The sequence below is a fragment of the Microchirus variegatus genome (assembly GCF_963457635.1).
Source record: "Microchirus variegatus genome assembly, chromosome: 2".
Lineage (NCBI taxonomy): Eukaryota > Metazoa > Chordata > Actinopteri > Pleuronectiformes > Soleidae > Microchirus > Microchirus variegatus.
Window position 1 is genome coordinate 15,428,201 of NC_139803.1, and position 11,937 is coordinate 15,440,137.

Consider the following 11,937-nt stretch of genomic DNA (forward strand, 5'->3'; position numbering starts at 1 on the left):
TAAGAGCTTCTACATACTGGTGTATTAACCATTATTGGAACATAAAAAAAATATTTTGATAATTACCACTGCTGTTCATTTAGTGGCTTTGGTGGTGGTCTAATTAAGCAATATATCTACACTTAGAAATAAAAGTGCTAAGTAGAACCATATAAGGTTCTTCGGCTTGTCCTCATAGGAGAACCCTTTTGGAGGGTTCCACCAAGAACCCTTTTAAAACCCTTTATTCAGGAGATGGGTTTTAAAGGGTTCCCCGGATGGTTCTTACTGGAACCATTAGTGTTACCAAGAAGCCTTGAAAAACCCTTAATTTGGGAAAAGGGGTTTTCAGAAGCAAATGGCTCCAGGTAGAACCTCAGCCCTTGTAGAAGAACCCTTATTTCTAAGAGTGTACACACACACACATAAGCACACAAAATAATAATTATGAGTGGAGAGAACACACTATTATTACTATAAGTAATGATTATGACAATGTTGTTTCCTGGATTGTCATCCTCCTCATCATGTCTTGCCAATTTAGTGACTAATGATGATTTATTTCCTTTTTTTAAAAGATTGTAATTGACATTTATTGACAGTACAGTTGTTGACAGAAAATTGACAGCTGCCTCGGGTATTTACATGCAGGTCAATGAGTTCAGTGATCACCGACTGTAAAGTCGGACATTCTGACTCGAAACCACAGCACAGATTATTTCCTGTACTGTTTTTTGTGACACTTTAAACTGCTCTGGTGACACATTTACGGCAGCCGTAGGATTGGTTTATAATAATTGCTTTGTTTCATCTTATATGGTAAGAATATGGAGAAGCATGAGTGTATATGGCATTTGTTAGGTTTTGGTCTGCTTTGGTGAATCAGAAGCAGGTAGATCTCATTCCTTACCAACTTAGCAGCATTAAATTCTGCCATTAACTATTGTCATTCATTCAAGTTTAAGAAGAAACACTTATCTAAATGAAATGAAGACAATTCAAAAGAAAAACCGTGAATCTCCTCAAACTGAGCTGGCCACACAGAGGTGTTCAGTGGGTGGATGTTTTGTTTGGTGGCCTGATATACAGCGTGTGGAGATCCACTGCTGAGAGGAGAGTCCTTAATGTGTGTGGGTGTGTGTATTTTGTCCATAAACAACAAAGGCTCAGCTTGAAGGTGGCCTCAAAATGAAATCTGTCATTTCCATTATGATTGAACTTACACAAAACAAAAACAAAAAACTCAGGAAACAAAGATTCAAATGAGGGATACATTGAAAGAGCAAATATTCCAGGTCCTCTTTGTATATTCCTGAGAAATTCCTTTCCCAGCTGGTCTCTATTTCAGAACCCCTACTGTGTCCGTTTGTGTGTGTGTGTTTATGTTTGATTTATAATGAGGAGAGGGGGTTCAAAAGTCGTGGGGCCAGAGTTCTGATTTAACGCTGGAAAATCACCTCCGCGGAGAAAAACAACAAATCCCCCCCCCCCCCCCTAAGAAAATGTGATGGATCTCTTTCACAGCAGAGAGGTGAAGGTTTAATCAAGTTAACGGCTCAAGTTCACATCCTGATGATGTGTGCTCGAGTAGTTAACAGTTGAAACCAAACTCTTTTACTAATGACCTTTGACAGGAGGATTTTTTAACCTACACATTAAAGGACCAGTGTGTCTAAATATATGAACTATACGTATGTTTGTATGCAGTAAGTGTATAATCTACCTGTAAAGCATCTATCTATAAACGGTTCAACGCAGAACATGGTGTTACACTGAAAGTCGGTGTCTATTCACCAATACACAAGGACATATTTATTTAGCATTAGCATGCTACTTTATTGCGGCTAACTTGGCAAGCCTGTTTCCAAAGTTATGCTAGCGAGGCTACGATTAGCATTAGCGTAGGGCTAACGCAATACAAACACTGTGCAACCTCATTAAGCACAACGCACATCTTTGTAATTTCCGATTAGCATTAGCGTAGCTAACTGTTTTGTGATTGTCAGCCGCGCCACGTTCCTTATCATGCATTATCATAACTGAAAAAATCTTCTTCAGCTCCCCCTATAGGAATACATACTTCCTACGGGCACTGCACTAGTTTCTTTGAAAGGAAAACAACTTACAGTCCTGGCATATGTACTACAGCGTTCCGAGTCATTTCAGGGGGTTCTGTGTGGACGGAGATATTTCCTGAAACGATGCCTTTGTCTTTACGGGTGAACTTTTTTGATTAAATCTCGGTGTGACCGAGATAGAATTAGCCTTTTATAAGGGCCTTGCTTTACAGAGGCGGCCATCTTGTGATGAAATGTATTGGACATGTGTTTTGCGGTTTTTAAGCTAAGCCTGATGCATAAAACAAACGAAAAGAGAAGCAGCAGAGAGTGTGGAAAAGTGGTTACATCCTTATTTTGGATGCAAAGGCCACCGTAGTTTCTTGAGGTGTGCAGGTACGCACTGGACCTTTAAGTTGTCATTGAGGAGAATTTCATGCTGAGAGGATATGGAAGACGTGTATGCTGCTAATGATGCTAATACATTGTATATATATTATACAAAATGCTATGAACAGAAATAAAGGGTATTTTTTTGGGGATTAGGACTTAAAAATACATTTAAATATCCTATTTAAATACAGTATATTTTATAAAATCTGACACATCTTACAAACCCTTTCAAGCCATGTACTTCAAAAAAACTTGAAAAGTATATAATCACCTGTCCTGACTGTGGTATTTACACTGGAAAAAAACATGTGAGAACAATCATTTTTCAGCTTTGATTTCTAGTAACTGAGAAGGCCATTGTGTGTGTGTGTGTGTGTAGACTGTGCCAGTCGAGGAGATCAGAGCGACTTGGCCAGATGGCTTTAATGTCACCGGCCTCTGAAAGCCTATGCAATGCGAAGATCTGGAACAAAAGCAAACACACACACACACACACACACACTCACAGGAGCTCAGCGCATGCAGGACACACTGCATGGCACTGACTGCTATGAGCTAGATGAGAAACACATTGGAACCTCGATTCATCTCCTGCAAAGCCCCCCCCCCCCTCTCTCTCTCTCTCTCTCTTATTATGTGGCTTTATTTTGTGCTGAGAATGAAAAGAAAATGCTTTTCTGTGTGTGAGTTTAAACTCAAAACAGGGACAGAGAGGGGAAAAAAGGTTTTTTTGACTGTTTCTTACCATCTTTGTTACTGGTGACAGGGATGTTATGCACGGTTCGGAGTTTGAAACAGGAACTGGTCAGGACCTGAAGCTCGACCGAACTTAGTACACACACTTGGAGATCTGAGAAAAAAGAAACACACACAGCCAAGTGTCAAACTTTCACATTTCTGTGGGGTTTTCTTTGTACAATTCAAGGCCCCCTCCGGTGTTTACCTTTTTTCTGGAGTTTCTGGATGCTTTCCTTCCACTCTGCCCTCTCATAGTCGGAGGAGAGGAGAAACAGGTAGCTCTGGATACACAAACACATAACTGGTAAAACAAAGGTAAACCTATGATCTTGTGCTTCTTGTCCTTATTGTAGCGTTTTCCTCTGTGACATTACACAGTGCATGTCTCCCCCTAGTGGTCACAGGTCAGCGCTTCAGTTACCTTGCCATGTCTGTTGTGGATGCGGAACGGGATGGTGGGCGAGTGAGTGAGCAGCCACGACTCCTGCTCGTTCATCTTTTTCCTGAGACGCTCCACGCGGCTCTGACCCTTCGGTGCTTTCTGCACACGGAGGAAAAAACAGACAGAAAGAGTTTTAATTTGTGTTTTTAATTTACAAAAAAGATCTGGCTTAGTGTGCTAAGCAAAATAGATGTTTTTAAACCTAGAAAACGATTAATAATCGATTAATCCAATCATCCTAGCAACCTATTATTTTGAAGGGTTAATTATGTGCATAAAAATTATTAAGAGCATAATTTTTGTGCCTAATTTTCTAAATGAAATGACTTGAAATATAAGAATTTGTGGAAGGGTGAAGCATCTTTTAGTTTCAATGTGATCTTTGCAGTTGGCAGACTTCATGAAATTGTTCCTTTTTCCATTCATTTGTGTCCCTGCTACTTTTTCTCAGATTGTTTGTATCGCCTCTTATTCCTTCCTGTAACAAACTTCCTGTTTTCTCATTTTTTCCAAGGATTGACTAAAACAAACGGCTAAAACGTCATTCCTGCTGTCGTCCAGTTCTTATCCTTCCTAATTTCCAGGAAATGCTGTGGAAAAGCCTGTGAAACTGTGGGCTGTGCCACACCAGTCAGTCTTTAATCTTATTATATAATTCACAGACCTTAGTTCTGTGTAAATACTGAAGAAAAAAAACAAATACACACATCCTCTAAACCCTCAGCAGGAAGCCATGACTCAGTGCCTGGATACAATCAACTGGATCTCGCCTCCTCCGACTCTAAATACCAGCTCTGGTCACTCACTGTGTCCCGAGTGGGCGAGAGGGGAATAACAGGAACTCTCTGCTCCTGAAGGGTTGACTGTGGTCTCACCCGGGGGGAGAAGCAGGAATGACGTGTGGAAAGCATCGTTCATAACAAATGATTTAGCACTGATGGGAATCAAAAAAGATGGCTGACACACAGTAGTGACTGCCATAGTTTGAGATTATCATGGGAAGGATTTTTCTGCCCTTAGAAACTAAATTAGAGAAGCACAATGAATTGTTTACAGATTGAAATGATGCAATTAACCAATCGCAAAGGTTGTGATTTATTTGCAAATTGAGTGAAGTGTCAGAGACTGTTTACAGCAAGGCACCAATTATTCCATGTTCTAAACCAATTTATAAAATAAACAAGTTTTGAGCTTCTTAAATGTGAATATTGTCTGGTTTCTTTGCTCCGCATAACAAAGGAATCCTAAAAATTGGATCATTTTTGGTTTGTGACCCAAACTTTATTTATTAACCCAGTTACAGCTTCTGTGAAAACTGTTCTAAACCAATTTAGAACATATTATACACATGCTGAGAGCAATTGAAGTATCCTAGGGCTGAAACAATTCCTCAACTAGAAAAGCACTCGGAGAGCGCAGACCTCCGCCGTCAGCGTGTACGGATCACGCCCAAAATGTAATCACTTGTTCCTGGTCCTATTGCAGACATTTCCTGAAAATTTCATCCAAATCGGTCCGTGACTTTTTCGAGTTATGTTGGTGACTAACAGACAGACAGTTAAATTAACCATCAACTATTTTGATAATCGCTTAATCGGTCTGAGTGTTTTTTAAAGGATTAAAACAGGTTTTCAGAATAAATGTGAATATTTTATGGTTTCTTTGCTCCACATAACAAAGAAATCATGAAAACTGGACATCAGCATTTCCATGTTTTGGAAACACTGATCAATATCAACGCCAGATTATGAAAAGAATCCCTAATCTAGTAGTAGAGTAGTTCTGTAAGTAATGATCCATCACATTATAAACCAATGAGAAAAAAAGCACCTATATAAACAAAAGTGTGGGTGTCAACAACTAAAAGAACCAAAGCAGTTCCAGTAAGAAATCACTGACACGGTGGAGACTTCTATAAAAGTCTGGGTGTGTGTGGACACACAGACCAAAACTTCCTGTCTGAGTCACTTAAGTAAGTTTGTGTGTTTCTTAATCCGGTAAGACACCATGATTAACTCCTGGAAAAGTTTCAAGGACAACCTGGAAGTGGAATTTCATAGGTGTTTGTTTCGCATGAGGGATTTTTCCTTTTCTTTGTAGAAATTCTCCAACATGGAATACAGTAATAGCAGTAGACCAGCAGCTCCTGTATCTCAGAGAGCTTAAAGACAATATTTTTAACCTTAACCCTTTGGTGCAGAAGAGTGAGCAGTAAACAAACTTCACCTAGTGTATGATATGCTATGTATAATATGCTGTCCAACAACAAGATAACGTGGTAAACCCAGTCTTAAGATATCATAGACTTAAGCAGGCCTAGATAGGTGAACCCTTTGTTAAATGGCAGGAAGTCTTGATGCTGAGCATTCTGGAAAAACCTGGACTATTCCTTTTAAATCCATTCCAGTACATAATGAAGCTACAGTTACAGTCGGTCATACTGAAACAAACAAAATAAAAAAGCATTAGAGCGGATGTTTTACCTTCTCTTTCTGTATCTCGTTCTTTAAGGCTGAGATCTTGATCTTCATCTCCTCGAGCTCATGCTCGGGAAGGACCTGGATGCTGGGGCAGGAGTCCGAGTCGTCCAGAGTCTGGAAAGTCAAGTCGGCCAGGGGGATGTACCACTTGCACTCGTACTGCTGGTGACGACTGCGGGACGCACAGACGTGGGAATAAAGAACAAAAATGTTGTTTTACCTTCATTTGTTGGTGGGATTTCATTGTTTGTATTCCTGGTTGCTTAAATGTCATTTTACAGCCAGCAGGTGTGGAATGAATGTCAGTGTTTTTATTTACGTACTGGAAAAAATTTGCATTATTATTCTATTATACTTATATTCTACTACATTTCCTAGAGAAATATTGCAATATTACTTTTGATTTATTGGAATTTGATCGTGTACTTCCAACAAACAGCAACTCATGATGGTTTCAGAGAGAAAAGAAATGACTTTTTTTAAGTACAAAAGAAATGCATCAATTTTTCACACTTCTCTCTTTTTAAAACCGTTGTTTTACAGAGCACTCAATCAATTCATGTTCCCGTCACCCTTGTAAGTATAGTAGTACAACAGAAGAAAGTCTGAAGCTAAGCTTGAAAACATGTGGCAGTGAAGTCAGCGTGAATATGATTCATTCCCCCAAAAAGACAGAGCAGAGATAATGACGGGATTCAACGGCATTAAAACACCACAGTGACTTAACCCAGTGTGCATTTACTGTGTCTTTGGTTGTGTTGCCTGTAACCATAGACCATAATAGTAGGATAACAGGACTGGTTGTTACTGCAACACCATGTGCGCCACCATAAGAGAAGATGACTACAAATCACGCGGACAAAAGTTAATCGTCAGAGAGAATAAAATCCATCTTTCATTTGTAGCCTCTGCAGAGTCACAGACAAGATTTTCCTCCCGTTTCACTCACAAAGAGCTGATGTGTAAACTGAGTGACACGTGGAGAGAAAAATGTGGAACATGAAGGTGTCAATGTCCTCACCCCACAGCCGTTTTCTTCATCTTGGCACAGAGCAGCAAGTCGGTGAAGAGGAAGACGTGCCGTAACTTCCTGGAACTTTCCGACACCTCCACCAAGAAACCGTCCTTCACCAGCTGACGAGCCTGGAAAAAAACACATAGGTTAACACTTTTTCTGTTAACCGGCGTTCAGCCAACGACGGTAAAAACACTAGAACAGAACCGTGGCAACAACTGAAGGACATGAGAGTGAAAAAAAAGAAATTGTTTTTCAACTTGATCAAGGTTGAGCAGAAGAGGTAGATTGTTTGTTTAGCTCTTTTATTTTTTTCTTTAATATGGCATCTCAGGTTTCAAGACAGATAGATTCGGTTTAGTTCTAGAGGATGTTGTTGCTTTTGTCAGAAATATTGTCCTTCAAACTCTCTGATCCTTAATTATTAGACAGTATTTGAATTTGTAAATGTGGCTGCAACATAAGGACCTGTTCATCACATCTTTTACCCCAAACTGAAGACAGGACACGTGGACAATAACATTAACGTCTTTGAATCAAACCTTGATTATTCAATTAATTTATTTAAAATATATTACTAAAACCAATCATTCAGATTTAGAGGTTTCAAGCTTTCTGATTTTCTTTTCTTTGTTTTCTTTCTTAAAAGTTATTATATTCTAGTTTCATTGCTCCATTTCTCAAAAAAAACATTAAAACTGCCAAAACAAGACAACATGAACATGATCATTTCGAGGTTTGGGACACACGATCAACATATTATCGACCAAACACATATTTGATTAATCGTGAGAATGTTAGTTGCCGCTCTAAACAGCCATGAGTTGGCCTTAAAACTCATATTTGCTCATATTTAAACTTCAATAAAAACTAGGCGAGATATTGAAATGTCATTCAACTTGGTGTTCATTTGGACAAGGGATGAATGTTTCTTCCTCTGCAGTGAAACCTTCACTCACCTTTCTCCTGTAGGGCAGCCCAAGGCCAAAAGGAAAGGAATTGGTCTTGTGACCAGAGGGTCAGGGTCAAGGGCCAGGGTTTTCATAAGCTTCAGACACAGAAATGTGTCTAGTGTGTGCAAAATGAACTCATTCTAATTCTAATATGAAGGCTGCTGCATTATTTACAAGATCAACCGCAATCAGTGTCAGCTCTGCCGCTTTAACACAAGTTACAAAGGATTATCTTCAAGGTCCAGAGACGACAAGGTGTTATTTACTGGTCGGACTGCAGATGGTAGCAAACAGGTCAGGGAGATACGGTGGCCTTGGCATACCAGAACGGATATCTTTATTTATTGCTGTCATAGTACACTTCTGCTTCAAAACATGAAACACACACGCTCTGGCTGGTTTGTGGATTAAGGCTGCTGTAGAAACATGGCGGCACAAGACTGTAGCCTTCAAATGGCTTATTCTAAAGCTGTGAGAACCAAATATTTTTTTTATTTTAATGCTATGACACACTTATACAAACATCATTTTAAGTAGTATAATTAGTATATTCAATATCTGCCAATAAACACGACTTTATACCTTCAAAAAGCGAAACCTGTTTTTTCTTCTCCTTTCAGCTTCTCCCTTTAGGGGTCGCCACAGCGGATCATATATCTCTATCATGTCCTGTCCCTTGTGTCCTCTTCTGTTACACCAACTGTCCTCACGTCCTCCTTAACAACATCCATGAACCGTCTCTGTGGTTTTTTCTCTGCCCGGCAGCTGCATCTTCAACATCCTTTGTCCAATAAAAAATCACTATCCCTGCTCTGCACGTGACCGAACCATCTTCAACCTTTGACTTTTGCTGCTATTCTTCTCGTCTCCTCTCTCCTCTTCACCTCTCTTGTGCACTGTCCATCACCTCTGGACAGGTGACCCTGGGTATTTAAACTCATCCACTTTCATTACCTCTACTTGCATCTTCCTTCCAACCTTCATTCCTCTTCTCTCCAGCTCTGACCTCCACCTCTCCAGGCTCTCTTCCACCGGCCGCCTGCTCTCACTACAGATTATAATATAATCTGCAAACAACATAGTCCACAGAGACTCCTGCCTGACCTCATCGGTCGACCTGTCCATCACCATCGGAGCGGATCTCTGACATAATCCCACCTTCACCTTGAACCAAACCGTCCCTCCAACTCGCTCTCTGCTCATCAATTATCCATTCATGATACTCTATTTTTTTACTGTATCAGCTAAAAGAGAAAAAGGAGCATGTCGGGGAAAATACTACGTAAGTAAAGCATCCTACAGATATTATAGCCGCGAAGTTTAGAAGTATTAAAAACGTGCACGCTCACCTCTCCCTTGGGTGTGGTGACCGCCGTCCTACGAGGGTCAATCTCCTCATTGATGGAGGAGAGAAAGTTTTGAGATATCCTCAGAGCATCCTGCAGGAGGGGGAAGTCTGGGTGGTCCTTAGGCGTGTGCTTTAGTAAGTCCTGAAACACAGGTAACATGGGACACGTGCTCTTTTACATTCGTAACACCTTCACAAACACAAAAGGACATTGAGAGCAAAGAAGTTATCGATCGATCGATCGATCTATCCATCTATCTATCCTTAGAGCCTCCTAGATGGCAAGAATGACTTTTGCAGAAAAACACACACACCTCGGATGCAAATATTGTTGTTGTTGTCAGCTGTATGCAAACACGTTCATGTAATTAACTCTGATGCCGGTCTGCTAGCATGACTGGCACTATCTCCTTTCATAAAACAGCGTCAATAGTAGTTTCATTTAAATAATCAAACAAAAGATGCCAGGTGGACGTTTTATGGGAAGGCAAGGCAAATGTGTTAGTACTGCACATGATCGAACGCAGCGGCCTTTCGATGTGCTTTAAAGGAACACCAAAAAATGATTAGAATTAAAGGTGCATTATGTAATAAATCTAAAGCAACTGGCCATAAAATCCTCCTAATATGTCACAGAGACTCAAGAATAATGTTCATATAACAAACTGAACTCGCCAACAACAACAACAGTACAGACAAAATATTTGCAAAAATTTAAATAAATCTTTTGCAGACTGCAAATCATGTTTATGTTTTCAAATCATGTTTTGGCATGTGGCGCCACCTACCGCCGTCTACCAATCATTGCAGTCAGTAGAATCTCAGCTGCCGTTTCGTTACGTCAGAAAACGAAACCTAAAAGACCTTGCTATTTTGAATTTGTATGTAGTAACCGTTTTAGGCCACATTCTTACATATGGCACCTTTAAATTCATCTAAATTTAAAGAGAGGAAAAACACACACAAACACACAAAGAATCTAAAACAAAGCGGTTTATAGGCAGATGTCATTCAGTACTTCATTCTCATAAAAGTGAGTGGTTTTGGCAAAAAAAAACCTGATTTGAAATCGTCGTAATAAGGGTTTATATTGCAGACGGTTATTGGTTCAGTCAGAAACTACTTTCTCAATAACCTTGCAGAATTAAAAGTGGTCTAAAATCAGTTTAAAAAAAGATCGGAATGGCTGCCTCGTTATAGTGCCATATCTCGCTGTGGTTCAATTTGCATACTTCAATAACCATAGTGGCCATTTTGAGGTTAATATGTGTATTCCCTCATGTATGGGAAGATGAAGTGAACCCAGATAGTGCACTTTGTACTGTAAAAAGTTATGTCTGTCAATATTAAAACTCGTGAAACTTGTGAAAATGGCACGGGAGGAAGGAGCAGATGGCAGAGTGAATTAATTTCTCTAATGCATAACACCAGTAAAACTTTCATTTCCATTCTAACTGTCATTTCTAAAGAGTCGACTGTATCATGTTTGATTTGGGACATAATACTGTCGTAATTAGACACTCAGTATACTGTGAACACTGTGTATGACGTGAATGGACGTGTTTAAAGCCGATGTATTCTTGTGTTGTACTGAGAACATTAAAAATATTGTATAAAGTACTAAATATGTAAATATTTGGTGATGGGATAAAGTAGTCGTATCAGGAGTCAGAAGTTCTGCCTACTCCTTTTCATGTGACGAGATCTATCCATCTGTATCTTTAAAAATACTGATGTATCCAAGTTTAAATGCAGTATCTGTTTATTTACATATGAGTGTATATAGAGCATCCGTGTTATGGGTAATTAAAGGGTCGGTTCCTCAAAGTCCACACACAAAAAAAGCGTATTATTGAGTGTAAAAGCGTCATACTTACATGAAGGACCAGGGTGCTTCTGGTGACGCGGTCAATTGGCTTGTAAAGAAGAGCTGTGAGGAGAGAAGAAGAAGTGCAGGGATGTGATTCAGTGTTGCACACACACACACACACACACACACACACACACGCATTCAGGAGGTCACGGTTCCACTTGCATGTACAAGAACGAACGCTCACACTCAGCCCACACTCGGCTAAACACGGCAATTACAGTCCGACTGATGATTATTCTTAGGTTGACATTCAGCTTAATGACAGCAAGCTTCCGCGCTGCTGAGCTGTCCTTTAGTGAGACATGGAGTTGGCACCCAAACGTGCACTAACCTATGATGCTGTAGCTTTCATGCGGGGATGAACAGAGAATCAGTGCATTTTAGGTAATTGCTGTTCCCAAGCTGGACCTATATAGTACAGTATCATATGTGTTGTCCTTTGTCAATCTTAAAGGTGCATTATGTAATAGATCTAAAGCATAAAAAGCCATAAAATCCTCCTAATATGTCACAGAGATTCAGGAATAATGTTCATATAACATACTGAGCTCACCAACAACAACAGTACAGACAAAATATTTGCATTATAAAAAATATTTTTGCGGACTGCAAATCATGTTTTTTTCATGTTTTGGCATGTGGCGCCACCTACCGCCGTC

The 11,937-nt window shown here is 39.8% G+C and overlaps 1 protein-coding gene across 3 annotated transcripts in view; it reads right to left on the minus strand.

The window, feature by feature from the left end:
- Nucleotides 1-11,937, minus strand: part of abr (ABR activator of RhoGEF and GTPase) — a gene marked incomplete at its 5' end in the record, with an annotated part of 129,052 nt that overhangs the window by 52,405 nt on the left and 64,710 nt on the right. Inside the window, 7 exons of one of the 3 annotated variants that reach the window (XM_083910742.1) lie at nucleotides 3,175-3,279; nucleotides 3,373-3,448; nucleotides 3,589-3,708; nucleotides 6,093-6,261; nucleotides 7,111-7,232; nucleotides 9,407-9,547; nucleotides 11,283-11,396. In XM_083910742.1, the coding sequence (XP_083766868.1) occupies nucleotides 3,175-3,279; nucleotides 3,373-3,448; nucleotides 3,589-3,708; nucleotides 6,093-6,261; nucleotides 7,111-7,232; nucleotides 9,407-9,547; nucleotides 11,283-11,396 (847 nt within the window). The remainder of the gene's footprint in view (nucleotides 1-3,174; nucleotides 3,280-3,372; nucleotides 3,449-3,588; nucleotides 3,709-6,092; nucleotides 6,262-7,110; nucleotides 7,233-9,406; nucleotides 9,548-11,282; nucleotides 11,397-11,937) is intronic. The other 2 variants (XM_083910741.1, XM_083910743.1) reach the window with 2 other exon arrangements.